Genomic DNA, 18,280 nt, shown 5'->3' on the forward strand with positions numbered 1-18,280 from the left:
CACTGTCAACTCCTCCAGTCTGGACTTACTCTAGGAGCTGATCCTATGAATTGGGAGATGTTACATGGTGGCAAAGACACACTTCAATAACTTTCCATCCATTAGAGTAAATCAACTTGAGTCCAAATGAGAGTCTGAAAGAAGAAGATATGATAATTTTCCCTCAAGAAATCTATAGCTGGGCTTTGAGCCACATAACACCACTGATGGATAGAGATTTACACACTCTAATACTCTGCCCCCTGATTACCTGTAATTCACAACATTGGAAATAACATCCATATTCAGAGATATACTTAGTGTACTAGCAACACACGCCACTTCCTGTAATATTTATTGAGAGCTTACTGTCTACTAGACATCGTGACAATCATTACTGAAACCAACAGAGATAGTCTTGCCACATAACAATGGAAAATATGACAGTGGGCAGGTAAAATAATGCACCTACCTTGTTGGATCAAAGTTTCTGATTTGGCAACCTCCTCTGCCTCTTCTTGCTAACAGAATGGCCTTTCCTGTTCCCATTCCCTACAGCTTCAACAATTTAATTATACCTGGGTAAGACTTATTAAGCATGGAGAGTGGTGTGTGGCGCCCATCCCTGATAAAGGATCCCTGACGCTGTACCCGTGTGACAACAGAAACAACAGGCTTAAATGGCTGCACAGATCAGCATCTGCCTTTCATCCAGAACTGGTAAGCAAAATACCTGCGCCATCCTTTACCACAAAGTCAACTTTCAGTCAAAGGGGACATAAAACTCTCACTATCAACCTCCTCAGCTGGAAGCCTTTAAACGCTGTGTGTAACAATAGGGATGGTGTGAAGTTTCATTCAGGGGCATAAAGACCATTTTGCCATATTTTAATTTAATTTAAGTTTGTTTGCTCTTTTTTTTTCCCCAAAATGTCTTTCAACTGAGTGGTTCAAATTAAAGGCACCCATTTCTTTCCACCATATTGGTATCATTATCCTAGATTCTAAAATTTGTTTCAATCAAACAACAATGTCATGCATATTGCTGAAACTTATTCCCATGGGTTACCAGAAAAGTCTAGAGGGGGGATACATGGGGGAAAAAAAGCAAGAAACTGTAAGCTTCCTACAAATTTTAGTGTCTAGAATGATTCCGGTTCCTCTCTCTGCCCTCGTTCCATGAAAGGAGTCTTTTCCTCACCTCTGTGTGGATCCACAGATAAGATTCTCCAGGCACTGCAGGGACTGAATAAGGGAAGGTGACCGTGTGTCTGTTGCCAACTTTGCATTTGGTGCTGAGAATGTCTGCACCGCAGTGGTTCTCTAAACAAGCTACCCCAGTGCTGCTGAGTTCAATCTCAAAGTCCATTCCATTTTTCTCTGTCCTGTTCAAAGTAGGCTCAAGGTCATAAGCTTTGTCTCAGAATCTTGAGATGCTAGGAATAGCCTCAAGACTGTCTTCTCAAATTCCTGCCTTCTCACTAGCCTGCAGTCATGGGATGTCTTGCAGGCACTTTTGTGGTTACAGTTAGCTCCTGAGCATGCCTTGGGAAGACTGTTTGATTATGTTAATTGGCCTGAGTAGACCTAGCTTCCTCTTGAGTAGGACTATTCCTTAGTAGTAAAATGAGCTAAGAACTATATAGGATTGAACTCCTAATCTCTCTTCATGAAATATGACTAGATCCACAAAACTCCCATCACTGGAAAACTCCCCACCCATGGTGGAATATCAGCATGAACTGTGAGCTGAAGTAAACTGTTGTCCCTCAAGTCATTTTTATTGGTATTTTATCATAGCAAGAGAAAAGAAACTAAGTCTCCAGGCAATATAGAAGTCATGATTCTGTCCAGAGCTGACCTTAACAGAAACTCATTTTATTTGAGGGGTGTCCCCATTGGTTAGGGTGTCCTTCCTTTGATTCAGACATTTTTTTTGCTCTCTCTCTCCCCCCCCCCAGTGTGTGTATGTGTGTATGTGTGTCTGTCTGTCTCTCCTTTTTCTTTTTTTCTTTTGATAATTATCATACAAATTCTCTTAAGCCCCTTACTATCACTTCAGAAAAATACCTTAAATAATTAAAGGAGAGAGGTTGGAATCAGCTCTGTGGATCTGCCAGGAAGCCTCATCTCTCAAATACTTAACCATGTCCCAATAGTTCCACCCTGGGGAACATGTCTTTAACCCATCAGTCTTGGAGAATAGCATTCAGGACACAGCTAAAGCAGTCCCTAAGATATGTAAGCCTTAAAGAAGAAGAGAAATGGAAAGGGACTGTGGAAAACAAGGTCTTCCTTTTCAGAGTTTGACTCTAGATAGCAGTGACTAGTTAAAATTCCACACATCTAAATTTGTGTTTTAAGTGCTCCCTACGTCAGTCCTCCCCTGAGACTCTGGACTTTGCCTCTCATTCCAGTGCCAGATTTGGAGCATGAAAGTCCTCCCTATCACTGGTCCTTATGTGTCTTTTGATGGGGAAGAAATGATTTAGTTACCTTTGTCATTCACCACAGAACACTGTCTAGAGAATAATGAATGACTTGCTTCAAGGCTACCTACTTTACACAACCTTAAATATAATACAAGAGTCATATTTCCAAGGTTTTGTAAGAGTCATAATATTTTATGAAAACATATTTAAAATGCTTTAGCATAAAAGCATTCCCTTTTGGGGTAAAAAACTAACCACATTATTATATATTATATTAAACTAGCTTAATAAATTATATTAAACTAATTTATTAATAACTTCAATGATCATGGTCATATTTATGTGAAATTGTGATTTACAAGTTAAAAACCACAAAGCCATGTTGGTTCTAAGTAGACTATCTCTCACTTTTAATAAATATAGAACAATATTAAGGTCATCTGAATACCCTTGTCTATTTCTAACTAATTCTGAGCACTGGACATTTGGCGCTCTATATTACCAGATAAGGAGTTCACAAACAAAATGTGTCATTTCTAGCATTTGCCAATACCAATGAACATTCTAAGACATGGGTTGGATTAATAAATTAACAAGCTTGCTCTCTATCACACTACATGGTTTTTTTTTCTTTGCCACCATCCATGAATTAGCCACCCAATACACTAAGTAACAATCAAACTTTTTCCTTTAAATAATGTAGTTATCAGCCATATCACCATTCACTTCCCGATGAAGGAAAGCATTACAGTGAAGAGAAGTTGGATCACTTAGTTTGAGACAGAGACAAATTTGATGTCTTCCCAAGCTTCTGCTCATGTCACTAATTTAATTCACAATAGTTCCTGGGGGACTGGAAATATAATTTGCTTATTAGACCTTCATATCTCTGTTGCCAAGTTTAGTCTGTAGCTCATTCCCATATCCTCTTTCTCCTCAGGTGGACCACATTGTTTTTGAAAGCTATCAGCAGTTATTATGTATGGAAGGGAATTTCTCTCAGAAGACCCTGAAACTGGCTGCTTGTAACCCGACGGAACCACAACAAAAGTGGAAATTTGAAAAATACTACGATGTCTAATGAGAAATACTTTATCTAGTTAAACCACTAGATTCTGTGAAAATAACACAAAAACTTGGTGACTGTATTTCTCTCCATAGTAGTTTAAATTCCATTTTAATAGCATTTGAATGGAAGGCTTTTGAAAATGACTACATTTGAATCATCAAACAATAACTCAGGGAAAGAAGTTGCCATTGGGCTGCTGTTCTTCAGCTCTGGGTGGCCTTTGGAAGTGTCTTGTGTCCCACCCTGCATTGGGGTGCATACTGCAAGTCTTCCTTCCGGACTCTCACAGGTAACCAGAATTGGAAACAAAGAATGATGTCATGCCCGTGACTGCTGTCATGGCCCATGAATGGCGCTAAACCCAACCACATTCTGATTTCACCAAATTCATCTGCATGGATTCCCACACCTGGAAGACATAGCTAGCTGCACAGAGACACCACCTTGTTGAAAGAGCTCCATGTTTACCTGGCAGTGTAGAGCAGTCTGCTCAGGTCTCCATGACTCCTCCTTTTTTTTCCATGACCCCTCCTAATAGGGGGTCTTGATCTGAATGTTTTCTTAATTTGAAGCTATTGGGGGGGGATTTAATCAAAAAGGAAGAAGCCTTAATGTACTTAATTCTATGTGTTGTTTCAGCTCACTTTGTCCTCTTTCATAATGCTACAGTTTTAAAAACGTGATCATAGCAATAATCTCTTAGATTTCTGTGTTTTTAAGGTAAATGAGAAGCTGTTGTGTCTCATTGCACTGTATTAGCAAAAAATTGCACCTAACCATTGAACATTCCCACACAGAGTTAAATGAGAGGAGTCGATATAATTACAGCAGAAGTGATACTGAAAAATGAGACAGAACTTAAAAATATGAAAACAATAAAAATGCTACTTTAGCTTTAGCAGTAGTCATTTGGATGAAGCATTCTAAGAAACAGATTCTAAAACATGCCAAAGCAGACACCGATTTCAAAGGAGGAAAGTGATATAAGCAATGTGGAAGGGAGAGGCTTGTCCAGACCTGACAGAAGAAGACAGGGGATGCAGGGCTTCTGATGGGGAAGGACAGAGCACAACCCTTACTTCCATGGACCTGAGGATAACCTAGGCCTGTTGTGGGAAGCTGGATGTTTCCACATCCGAACTGATCTCTCATGTTAAGTACACCAATCCTTAGGAATCGCTGAAGAATGCTTAGAGACCAGGGTTTGTTGTAATCCTTTTGGTAAGGAACCAGATGTTAGGAAATCAATTGCCTCTCTGATAAATCTCACAGGCCAGTTGTGGGTAACAGGGCAAGAATTCAGATCTCTGGGTGTGACTCTATTGTGTGCACCGTGGCTCTTAGTTTGCCCATAGAGGTCTTCAAAGGACATGAACCAACCTCCTTACTGAAGCTGTGCCTTGCAGGGTGGCCTTGCTTATGCTTGCTGGTGGGTTTAAATACTCGCTCCCATGAAAAATAAGCATTTTCTGTCTGTTTTCCTATTTGACACATTATCCTCCAACTAATTACAAACAAGAATGACTCTGTGAATAAAGGGAAAGGAAACATTTTCCCTTTACCATTTATAGCATATGCAGCATATCTAAGATACCTCATTCCAAGTAACTGATGGTTAGAGGGATGATTAGAGAATAATTTGAAAATGAGATAATTCTTACCAAAACAGTCTTATGGAGAGAAAAAAGCCACAAGTCTTTGCCAATGGACTAACTGAATTGACCAGACAGTACTTAGTGGACCATGTCACTTTCATATGATTGAGATACCTTGAATATTCCCCTGTCCATTGGTTTGCAGAGTATGTATTTTGTCCAAGAACAGTTTCCTCAAAGAAAAGTCTTTTTAGCAAAAGATGAGTCATTCTTTGGTTAGATCCACCCTTGGATGTGAGGAAAGTAAATGTCATTTCCCCACAAGAGAGCCTTCTGTCTCCTCTACTCTACGTACTGTCTAACTGTACCTTGAAGTATTTGTTATATAAAAGCTACCTCTGAGGACTACCCATAGAACAAAGGCTTTATTTGTAACATCGTGTATCTATTTGGAAGTAAAATTGTACCAAACTTTCCACCATACATTTTCCCACTTACCCAAAGATGCAAGGAATTAGTCATGAGTTACCAATCAATCTCTGTGGGCCTAGTCTTGAGAGAAAGTTTGTACAATGCGGATAAAACGACAAAACTACAAAAAAAATGAGGGAAACAAGGGAGATAAAGTAAATGTTATTGGGTGCTTACATCCTTCTGGGGTTTGTGTGTGCTCATCTTATTGGCTTCTATACATCTCTCTGTTCTCCATATGATGACAGTGTCTACTTCTTCCTTTTAACTAAGGAAGGATATGATCACCACATCAACAATACATAAAACCCAGTGACCATTCGACCCAGTATTCTGATCCACAAATCCACTGCCAACGTTTTAAAAATTACTATTAATGAATTATTTTATTTATTTACATCCCAAATGTTGTCCCTTCCTGCCCTCCCCCCCATAGAGTTCTTCCCCTATTCCCCCAATTTACCTCCGAGAAGGTGTCCCCTGGGGTATCCCTCCTCCTTGGACTAAGCCACCACCAAAATTATACACAGGCTGGTCTGAAGTCCCAGCATATATGTAGCAGAGGACTGCCTTGTCTGGACTCAGTGGGAGAGGATATGCCTAATACTGTAGAGACTTGATACCCCAATATTTTTTAAGAAGCACTGTCCCCCCCAATATTTTGAAGATCAAAATGAATATAAAAATTCTACTACAGCATCCTTTAATATAATGACTAAGCTTTCGTGGAACACCCTGTGGTCCAAGAGAATTCTTTGGTAGAAAGATGGGGCTTTACGTTTCCTTGACTTGGCTTAAGCTATTGCCTTTCTTAGAAATGTGCCTATGTGTCTTGTCAACTTGAACACAGGGTAGCCTTGCTAATATTTGACAGAACTAATCTGATGGAAATACAAAGGAGTTAGAGATAGAATGGTAGGAGCTGAAGGGGTTTGCAACCCCATAAGAACAATAATACCAATCAACCAGAGCTCCCAGGGACTAAACCACCATCTAAAGAGTACACATGGACAGACCTATGGCTCCAGCCACACATGTAGCAGAGGATGGCTTTGTTGGGCACCAGTGGGAGAAGAAGCCCTTGGTCCTGTCAAGACTTGACCCCTCCCCACCCCCAGTGTAGGGAAATGTCAGGGCAGGGAGGCCGGAAGGGGTGGGTGGATGGGTCGGGGAGCACCCTCATAGGGTGTCAGGGTGGGGGTATGGGATAGGGGGTTTATGGGCAGGAAACCGGGAAGCGGGATAACATTTGAAATGTAAATAAAAAAATCCAATAAAAAATTTAAAAAAAGAAATACTTCCTGAATACTGGAAGTACTTCCTCACCCTTCAGCACACACAGCAGCTTTCTCTTTCACCACTTATGCAGAGCTCCCCCCCTTCCTCTCCCGTGGGATGACACAGCTGTTGTTGCTACAGTGCTGTTTTATCACGAGCGTCAAATTTTCTCAGTTCTGCTTGCTGACATTCAATTATCTGTCATTCACGGGACTGCAAAACCACCCTGTGCCATGATCGCAATGCATCACTAGCTTCCCCCGTATTACGTTGGAAGCACGCTTGTAGATGTTAGAAAACCTTCTTTCTAGTGTTGGCTTAAGGATCAGAGAGGGTCATGGACATCACTTACAGTGGATAAGACTTCAGCATTCCCGGCCTGACCTGATTTCACGAATGGTTTACTATGATTTTCAAGGAGCGCTCAGACAAGGTAAGGAGGTTGAGACAAGCCAGGGAGCACCAGCTTGCTTCTTGTTGCTAAATAATTCTACTTTTATTTTGAACACAGCCAAGAAGTCACATCTCATACAATGACCTTAATAACTAGTATAAAACCCACAAAACTATACAAAATAAAAGAAAAATTATAATTGAACGCTTAAACTCTCCTACGTTTTGTGCATGTTTGTCTTATTGGCTTGTATACATCTTTCTTCCTCTCACATGATGATCCTCTTCTTATACCAAGAAGATCAACATCAACATCAACATCAACAATAGACAAAATCCAATGACCATTCTATCCGATATTTTCAAAAGTATTTCCACTACACAATGTCACAATCATTCTTTTTTAAAGTTATAAGGTTATCAATATAGGTGAGCTCAGGTAAGACCCTGGATTACAGATTAAAAATAAGGAAATGAGTTTGGGTAAAAAGCTGAAAGTCAGAAAGTCAACCTTGGATCTTTCTAATTGAGCAGCTGACGTGTAGATGTCTGTGAAAACCCTCGTAGGTCTTATAATGGTGTACAGCCTTCATGTGAGGTAGGACTTTTGCTTTTCCATCTCCTGGACCAAAGTGACAAACAGAAATGTAGAAAGCTGCTACTCCATGAATCACAGTACCAACCTTCCTTCCAGTCTTTAAGCAAAGCTGACACTTGGTTCATTGTTTAACAGAAATGGGAAATAAAATTTTTAAAAAATCCCTTCAATTTAAAACAAAAACAACAGCTTTTAACTTCAACTCACTCTGCAGATTATGTCATAAGAATTTTACAACAGCTGCACAGGGTATCCGGTAATTGTTGCAAGCCAGATACCTAGACGAAGAAGAAATGCTAACCAGAGCTATTGTGCAAATGTTTATTTTTTGACATATGCTCATTCCTGGACATTTTGCATAAGCCACATAAAGTGTTATAGTCCTTTCTGAGGCTTGGTGGGTGGTGTTTCAAATGTTGTCTGTGTATGAAAGACAGTAAATCAACTCCGTGGTGAAGCAGATTTAATATCTCTGTTTTAGCCTGAGGTGTTAACTGGTAATAGCTGTCTCCATCAGGATCCCTTTTCAAGTTCATGTGAGTCTTCTCTTGGAGAAACAAAATGAAAATTCCCATTTTCCAGCATGCTGACTGACTTTGAATATGCAGAGTTCCCAATAATGGTGATCACCATCACATGAATGTAAGTAAATTTAATATATATTGACAGATAACTAGTCAGTTCAACAACATTGATTACAGGTTCACAGATAAATCCTTTGTATTAGATGTTGAAGTTAAAACTTTTGATAACATAATAAAATAAATATTTTAAGCTTTCCTTGACCATGTGAAGACGGCAGTTGAGAGAACAAATGCCTTGTGTGTAAACATGCATTGTGTGTGTGCATCTATTCCATACATTAAATTGGGAAGGGTTAAAAAATCCTTAGGTCTCTTGTTACAGCACAAAGCAAGCAAGCATCTGGAGCTCTCTGAACTCAAATGCATTCCCTTCAGGATCCTCTGCAGGAAGAATTTCAAGTAGATTTGCTCTGCCCAGTGTCTCCATTATTGAAAGTCACATAAAATTACATTCCTGGAGTTTGTAGGGTTCTTTAAAAAAAACTGAGAAGGGTTTTCTAGGTTTATACACTAACTGTAGGAGCTGCTCATTCAAGAAAGAAGGGAGAGGGGCACGAGAAGGCCAAGGAAATGATTTTCCTATTGATTTCCTGAACGAGTTTGGAAATGGAAGCACAACAACAAAACATAGAAGAAATATTTGGGTTAACTTTATTTTTCTAGATAGCTGCTTCTTTTGCCTCTGATACACTGAGGTTATTCTAGGAAAGGAATCAGATGCACAAGTTTAATTTTACAGGAAAAAAATTAAAATTACATTCAAACTTCATTTTTATTATTCTCCTGAGCTGGAAGCGAGTTACTAGCTGTCACCAATTTGTCTGGTGTTTTACCAGTTATCTTGTGATTGACTTCTGGTGCCCACTACACGTGTGTGTGTGTGTGTGTGTGTGTGTGTGTGTTTGTGTGTTTGTGTATGTGTGTTTGTGTGTGTGTTTGTATGTATGTGTGTGTTTGTGTGTGTGTTTGTATGTGTGTGTTTGTGTGTGTTTGTCTTTGTGTGTGTTTGTGTGTATGTGCTTGTGTATGTGTTTGTGTGTGTGTTTGTGTATGTGTTTGTGTGTGTGTTTGTATGTGTGTGTTTGTGTGTGTCTGAGTGTGTTTTGTGTGTGTTTATGTGTGTGTGTTTGTGTATGTGTGTGTTTGTGTGTGTATTTGTGTGTGTTTGTATGGGTGTGTTTGTGTGTGTCTGTGTGTTTGTGTGTGTGTGTTTGTATGTGTGTGTTTGTGTGTGTATTTGTGTGTGTGTTTGTATGTGTGTGTTTGTGTGTGTGTGTTTGTATGTGTGTGTTTGTGTGTGTGTTTGTGTGTGTGTTTGTATGTGTGTGTTTGTGTGTGTTTGTCTGTGTGTGTGTTTGTGTGTGTGTGTTTGTATGTGTGTGTTTGTGTGTGTTTGTCTGTGTGTGTGTTTGTGTGTGTTTATCTGTGTGTGTGTTTGTGTGTGTGTGTGTGTGTGTGTGTGTGTGTGTGTGTGTGTGTGTGTGTGCTTGGCTCAGCCTTCCCATGTACTGCAAGAGTTGAACACACATTATGTTCTTCATAGTATATCATGACCTGCTATTTTAATATGGGAAACTATAACATTTGGCATTAGATTTTATAACCCTGTTATTATAAAGCAATGAAAGTTCAGGCTTCAAGAGAAGTGGTTGCTTTTATCATATCATTAAACATAGTTCCTATTTATTATACTCTAGAATTTCATCCTTCTCAATAATTACTTATTTTAAATGTTCTCCTTGATCACTTTGAAACACTTAATGTGAGTTGGAGGTATACCACAAGTAGTACCATATGTGAAGTGCAGAAATAACACGACAAATGTGTCAGAAGAGCTTAAGCGCATTACCTTGAGGGCTACAACGATAAATGTGTGTTTTTGATATTGTTGATGCCAATATGCATCTAAGGCAAACTCTCATTTTCATGCGCATTATGTATCTAACCACCAGAAGGGCTCACAGTTTCCCATATAATCATTTGAAGATCTTCTAGACACAAACAATGTACATTAATTTCAGTTAGGTATTCTCTTGATTTTTGTAAAGTGAATCGATTGATTCTCTAAAGAGCTGCTTCCATGAAAAAAAATTCTCACTAAATTCTAAAGAAATATAGGCTGAAACCCTGAAACAAAGAACACAAACTTTTATTAAAAGGATATCAGACAAGGAGGTTCTTTATTTAACAGCAGGTAGGTAGGTTGATAATAGGTAGACAGGTAGGTGGGCAGGTAGGTAGATAGATAGATAGATAGATAGATAGATAGATAGATAGATAGATAGATAGATAGATAGATGATAGATACTGAACCAGACAAATTTCATGTCTTTAAATATAGTATTAAATTAAAAGGAAATTTCATTTTCACAAAGACAAAAGGCTGTTGTTAATTCCCATTCATCTGGCAACAAAAGATAATTAAGTCATTTAAGACATGCCAGCAGTCACACAATCCCCATCAGGTATCAGGTACCAGAATCCTTCCCACTCCTGAACCTTGAATCACAAAATCTCAGCTAAATCTTCATGAGTGGGAATCAATTGATAATGACCCAGATGAGCTTAAACTATATTAATATGTCCCATGCAATCTAAACAAGACCTTTGTTTTCTTCCACATTTCACAGACCCAAATGTCCACCTACCACCACCATGTTATCCAGGTGTTGACTCGGGCTCTGCAGTACTGTGATAGGATATGGCAAAGTATAATAATACCAAGGAATGTTGCCAATGCTCTCCTGATTCTGCTTTGCTTCATCCAGGAGTGTAAATGTTATCCTAGTTGAACATTCCTTAAGACAGTCTTTGTGGGCAGAATGTTTCACAGTTGGTAAATTTTGTGGTAAAAGGACACAGCTGAAAATCCTAGGCTATGGAGTATCATAGAAGCTAATAGCTTTATCACACCTTTAAGAATATACTATCCATCACATGTAAGCTCTGTAATAACACATCATCTCCATCTAACAAACCAACTGTCACATGGGTAGATCAACAGCATAGTCCTGTTACATAAAACTGGGCTTTGAGGTTAAGTAGAAAATGCCAGAACTCATCAGGAATCCAAGGAAGCATACAGGTTGTCTCTATAGAATAACCAAAGGCTCTAAATTAAAACTGAGAGACTGTGACAGTCTATCAATCTTCTAGCCAACTTTATCAATGAAGACAGCATTTCTCTCATTTTACTCAGAAAATGCACATTTGTCCTAAGTGAATTTAGCAGGCTCAACACTCTAGGGTACCAGTTCTTTTACTTGGTTGGGTTGTAAAGGATTGCTTTGAAGAATAAAAGAAGCAGGTTAATTCAAACTTGAGTCTTTTAAATTCTCCATAATAGTATATGATACTATGGAAATATATTATGTGACCAGGAAGAATTAAGGAAGTTGTCATGAGACTGTGTGGGATTTGTTACACATAAATAAGCAATCGCCTAAGCAGGACCAGCCCAGGTTTTTACACAAACTGAGAAGGAAGCAAACAATGGGACGAATAGCACAATGAAGGCTGTATTACAGTCAGACAATGAGGAATTGTCTTCCTATTTGGAACGAAAAGATATTTTTAATCTGTGGTCATGGAAAGTTCAGAGCCATATATACAGAATCACAAAATGATAATTTGTGGAGTAAGCTTTCCGAGAGTATAAATACACTCTTGTCATAAATATGCAATGCTTTATTTGACATGTTGGCTCCGGTGACACTCCACAGGTGCAGTGTTAAGCTTCTTGATTTGGGCTTTGGTCCAATAAATTAAATATTCCCCATGACTATCAGCTTTTCCCCTAAAAATATATGCTCACACTCTACTTCTAAAATAGTTTAAGATAATTATTTTTCCATTTTCATAGTAACTAGTACAGTTATGACTGCCAATGTCTCTCATTTCTAAGAAGAATAAAAACAATTTTAAGATATTGCTAATACAAGAAGGTGCGGTAATGAAGTAAGGCATTTTCTTAAAGTTGTGCTAAAATTGCCATTTTTATTTTTAATGATTTCATTGTGCTAGACAAGACTTTGTTTTCAGTAACAAAATAAAACCATCCAATACAAATCTCTAATCTGTGGCTCACCAGTCATCTAGGCTCTCTCTGGATCAACTTCGCAATGGGTTTAATTCATGTTGCAAGCATAAAGCTGGGACCAGCACTCAGCAAACAGAATTCTGACTGACAATTGCTTAACCTTTTAGTGAGGAAATTCACTGAACAGTTGCAGCTAGAAAGGAGATCTGCTGAATTTTTACTCAGTAGATGCCAAGGAAACCTACTTAAGATACAATATTTTTTTTATAATAAATAGAAAAGAAAAAAAACAGGATCTATAAAACCATGTTTAATGGAGGTGGGGTTTAATTTTAGGCTTCTCATTGGCCTGAAGAAAGAAAGACACCAAAAGAATTATGAGAATCACGTCTACTATCCTCGTTCCCTTGACTGCCTCTCTTACTATTACTGTTTTTAAATACAAATTCTACCAGGCTAGGCTCTGGGACAATGCTTACCTGATCCTATATTAGTTATGCGTTTTTTAAAGCAAAAACCCAGGAATGAATTTAAAGCTTGTTGGTTTGAAGTTACCAGAATGTGTTTGGTCTATGGTTATTTCCACATTGCTTTATGGTGAAAAAGATACTAAGCTTGCACATCTTGCAAATAAGGCAGTGGAAGATATCTCAGTGGAAGGAAGTTAGAAGTTAGCTTCTCTTTAATGCTCCTGACATTTCTCAGTCCCAGTTAGTTTATAAGTGCATCATTGACTCAAACTCATCAATTCTCTGTTTGGTGTTACCTTTCCTGATTTTCCGATAGGATATCGTGTTGTATCTGGAATAAGAATTCCTGGCGATATCTCCCTTCTTTCCTAACACCAGCTGCTCATCGGGGGTCCCAGGCTGGGAACTAGGGCTGCTTAGTGGGGAGTCCTCCCTTGCAAGGCTTTCCTCTTTTAGTGGAGAACCTTCTCTGTATTTTCTCTTAAATTCTATTACTCGAACTTCATCTTCACCTTCGTCCTCAGCACACTCATCGACATCTTCCTCATTTATTTCTTCATTCCAAACTTCTTCTTCCTCATCGCATTTAGAATGCAATATGTCAACTTGACTAGATTTCTGGAACCCCAGCCATTCAATTTCAGTTGCCTGGTGGGCTGCGCTCTCATCTTCTCTCTGCTCTAGATGTTGGTGGACAATTCTTTCCTTCTGTCTACTCATGTCCAGGTTATGGCTGTTCAGAGGGATCTTCTTCCATGGATGCCCTGCAGCAAAATAAACTAGCGGGTGAGACATGCTGGGCTTTCAGAGCACCTAACTGCTATTTGGTAATACTCTAAGCCGTTCTTCTGGACACAGAGATTCCAACTTGTGCCATCTGGACTGTGACTTGAGGTTCCCTGATAAGGTCTAGACAATCAAATAGGTTTCACAGTCAAAAGTGTTTGCAAAACATTGCATTTCATATAGTTAAATAATTATCTCATCATTTAAGCTTTTAAAATGGCAACGAGTATTATGTGTTTTCAGTAACATTTACAACACAACCTCCTTTGACTGGAATTCTATTGCCATTGACTGCTGTGTTTAGAAGATTAATGTTCTCTGAGGCACACTAAAAATTCTTCTCTTGCAAAAATTATATGTGTGTTTATGTATATGTGTATGTATGCAGATCACACATATGTGTATATGTATATATGCTATATGTGTATATATGTACACACTCAGTAAAACTGTTTGGATTTACTTCACGTCTACAAATAGATCCCACAAGGACAATGCAATCAATACCTTAGGCTAAAACACATTATTCCAGTGTGTAAATGATATCTGCCCATGTCCAGTCAAACTCAGTCATAGATACTGTCTCTATGTGAAGTTAGAAAATGACTCAATGGTTAAGAGTACTAGCTACTCTTCCAGAGCCCCAGGGTTCAGTCCCAATAGCCACGTGGTATCTCACAACCATTCCTAACTCCAGTTCCAAGGCATCCAATACCTTCTTTTGGCTTCTGTGGGCACTAGGCATGCACGTGGTACCCAAACACACATGCATGCAAATCATTCATATACATGAAATAACACCAAATTTAAAAAAAAATTAAAAGGAGTAAAGGGAAGCTAGAGAGATGACTTAGTGGTTCCGGGAACTTGCTGTTACAGAGGAACCCGGGTTTGGTTCCAACACCCACATAGTAGCCTACAATTCTGTGTAACTCTAGTTCTGGAGGATCTAATGCCCTCTTCTGGTCTCCAGGAACCAGGTGAGAAATGAGGGCACTAACATACATGCAGACAAAACACTCATTATACATAAAAGAAAAATAAAATATTTTAAAAAGACCCAGAAGATCACAGGTCCCTAGGTACTCAGAACTCATGAATTCATAAGTGAGCCACTGGGTCATACACAACATGGCTTAGGCTCTCTACTGACTTATAGAGATCCAGATCTAAAACTTATGTTGGGCTTGTACACATATAATGTTAGGTTCTTCTTTTCCCCAAATGACAGCAGAGTAACAGGTTATTTGGTCCCATGTTGTGGCTTTTAGAAGATTTAAAGAACTATAGTTTTTTTTTAAACAGCTGGATCATATTAACACATGCCTCTAGCATTTCTTAATGTATAAGAATGAATGGCAAGAGAGCAGAAGTTTTTCTTAATATGCCCACATAGCAGGCTGATGTGGAAAATGTTACCTAAACCATAGAGAACATGGCTACAATGTGTGGCTTCACTATTCTCTTCCTATGCCACAAAAGCCTATAAACAAGGTGAACGGTCGTTGCCAACTTCTTTCTCCCCCAACAGTTCTCCCTGTAAGGCTGCTTTTATCAAAAGCTTTTATTTCTTTCTCTGAGTCCAAGATTCCATGGACCATGATAGAGGCACAAGCATGAGTTACCATTCTCACTCCTAAACTACTGCTGTCGGTCCTCCACCTGATAGTCTTTACACTGCAAATAAGTGTACACTGGAAATTGGGTGATACTGGGCTATGATTTGGTGTGTTCTCCCAGCAATAAAACAAAACAAAACAACACATGCACACACACACACACACACACACACACACACACGCACACGCACACGCACACACACACATATACACACACACACATGCACGCACACACACACACACACACACACACACACACACACACACACTGATTTTCATTCATATTCAAAACTCAGGCCCAAGACTATCAAAATCATCCTTCCATTTAAATTGATTAATGTTTTTTTTCCTCAATATTTTTAGCATCTGATTTTTGGCAGGCATGTTTCCTTAGTAGACTGCATAGCTGTTTGCCATTTTAAAAGGAAAGGCACAGCACCTCTGTCACAGAGCTGAAGTGTACTGTGTTAAGAGGGAAAGGGCGCCAGCAGAGGCAAATTCACTGGTGACACCATGTCACATAGGAAGAGAGCCCCACTCCTCCACTTGATTGAAAGGCAGTCCTAGTAACCTTTGTTTACAGTGGATCTCATTACTGATAAAGAAGTTATAGGTGGATGACTGAGCCCTGCTTTGATGGACTAGTCACATTAAAAACAGAAAGACCAGAGCAACTAAATTATGTCATTCATTTTGTGGGGTCTTAACTTTTCCCTCCGCCTGTCCTGAGATGGTCTATCTGTGATTCCTCTGTGATACTAGCAACTGCTCTCCTATAACTGCTTACATGGTGGCCAGCAGAGAGTCTGGGAATTGTCTAGGCAAAGGGAGAGACTCTGAAATTCCCAGTCACCACACTGTTCTTCACATCTGTTATTTACCTGGTCTTCTCTTGTCCCTTGGGATTTCCCCTTTGTTTTGCCTGGTAGGGTCCTAAACTAAATTGGTTAGGTGCCACATGCTGCTGGCTTCAATTTGAAGATAAGCTGTTTACAGCTTCTAGAGAGGGAAGGAATGATTAATTAATAAATTCTATCCTGCGCTGAGCTCAGAAATTAGTTGAATGTAAATATCTCCTTAGAAGAAATATTTAGAGGATTTTGTAGCTTGGTCTACTGACTACTTGAAATTTGGCATTGTTGCTTCCTTGGTCTTTTTCTCCCACGGTTGTGTAAAGATCACAAAATGATTCTTACCACTCCAGGGCATGTTGTTTTTCTATGTTTTGGACAAAAAATAGTTAACTATTCTGTACTTCTTTCAGATATAATTTTCCCACATAGTAGCTGGTTTTATAAAGTTACTTTAGATCGAATGTCAATAGGAAACTTTAGACTAAACCTGTTTCTTAACCATCGCAGAAGCTGCCAGACACTCATGAGAACGCTTGATATAGTGGGCTAACCTACCAAGGTATAGCTATTGCTTTGCCATGCCAGGCAGTCAGACTGACCCATACAATTCGGGACATGAGCCATCTAGAAAGCTCGGTAAGGTGAGGCATGACTCAGGTATCTGCCCTTAGCAGCTTGGAGATTTTGAAATCACTGTTTGGGACTGCTTCTCTGCAGCACACATGCAATACACACATCTTATGCAATGATGTCATATCCAGCCAGACAGTTATGTTGGGAGACTAAGATTCCCATTACCTTCTTGGAAAACTGTGTCTTCTGCACTTGTTTCTTGGAGAGACAGATCTTGGATGGCCTGGTGAACAACAAAGAGGTTCTCCTCTGTGTTTTCTAGGGAGAAACACAAACAATGTAACCATTCCAGTACGTATGGTTAAAGGTCCACAAGTCATTCTATTTTTCTGATTCTTTTAAAATTTGATTGCATTTGTTTAATAATTAGTTTCCACAATGATAACCACTCAGCTGATATATGATAGATAGATAGATAGATAGATAGATAGATAGATAGATAGATAGATAGATGGATGAAGACATCTTTAGACTTATATAGAAAGGGATCTTATAATTCTGAGCTCTCTTTTTTCAAACAACAGTGGATCTGTGCTTCTAACAATTATAGCAGTAGTTAACATTGGATTGCTAGTTAGAAATTATGTAATAGCTCAATAAAGGAGGCTACTTTTCTTCAGTTTTCTTCTAGTGAAAACAGTCAGGGGTTCAGAAGAGAAAACAGCAGGACTGCTGAGCTATCAGAGAAGCCTAAGTTATGAGTCAGAATGGTAGGAAGCCCCCATTGAGAAAAGGGACTGTATTTCTTGGGTTTAGCTTATTAATATAATATTAGTTAATACAGTTTTTCCAAGAAGCTTGTAAGTCAAAAAAAATAAACTGAGAAAAAAGGAATACTTTACCATTGAGAATCTTCTCATCTTCCGACCCTCTGGGCAGCACGTTCCCTTTACTGTTTCCACTTTCTTCTTGATTTTCTTTTGCAGGTAAATGTTGAAGACTGGGTTCAACCCCATAGTATGTCTGGGTCTCATCTGCATCAGTTGTCTTCCTGGTTTGACTGCTAGGCTGTTGGCCATTCTCAGGTGGTCTGTCCCCATTGCACTCCGAGCCACTCAGTGTCACAGGAGTATCTGTCATGATGTTCCCTTAGGTCTGAGTTAAGGAAGCAACAGAGAAAGTATGGGAGCAAATATTTGATAAGCTCTAATGCTGTGGTTCCTACAGTTCTAAAACCAAACCTTAAACTCTCAGCCTGACATGCAATGGCAAGATTCTTTCTAAAGGTTTACAGGGCTCGGAATGAATATGATAGGGTTTGTCAGTTTGGTTACCAGCCCGGGAACAAAATCCAGCCAATCAGCAACATCCCCACCACCTCACAGCTCCAGTCTCAGAATTAATGTTGCCTTTGATTTGCATAAACAAGCAATCTGAAGCAATCAGCCTTTTGTGTTGGCATGCAGAGGGGGACTTGCCGCTTGTCAGTCCCCCTCTGGGAACAGAGATTTTTGTCCCTTTCCATAATGGCCCATTGTAA

The 18,280-nt window shown here is 39.2% G+C and overlaps 2 protein-coding genes across 2 annotated transcripts in view; one reads left to right on the top strand and one right to left on the bottom strand.

The window, feature by feature from the left end:
• Positions 1-4,099, top strand: part of Galnt5 (polypeptide N-acetylgalactosaminyltransferase 5) — a 46,260-nt gene extending 42,161 nt beyond the window's left edge. The window contains 2 exon segments of the mRNA NM_031796.1: positions 538-699; positions 3,352-4,099. Of these exon segments, the coding sequence (NP_113984.1) occupies positions 538-699; positions 3,352-3,492 (303 nt within the window). The 3' untranslated portion in view covers positions 3,493-4,099.
• Positions 4,100-12,375: 8,276 nt separating this feature from the next.
• Positions 12,376-18,032, bottom strand: Ermn (ermin). Its single transcript, NM_001008311.3, has 3 exons — positions 17,643-18,032; positions 16,966-17,058; positions 12,376-13,672 (listed from the first exon to the last, which is right to left on the bottom strand). Exons 1-3 carry the CDS (start codon positions 17,878-17,880, stop codon positions 13,155-13,157), a joined length of 849 nt encoding a protein of 282 aa, NP_001008312.1. The 5' UTR covers positions 17,881-18,032; the 3' UTR covers positions 12,376-13,154.
• Between the last annotated feature and the right edge of the window lie 248 nt (positions 18,033-18,280).

The sequence above is a fragment of the Rattus norvegicus genome, chromosome 3, assembly GCF_036323735.1.
Source record: "Rattus norvegicus strain BN/NHsdMcwi chromosome 3, GRCr8, whole genome shotgun sequence".
In the NCBI taxonomy this organism is placed as follows: Eukaryota; Metazoa; Chordata; class Mammalia; order Rodentia; family Muridae; genus Rattus; species Rattus norvegicus.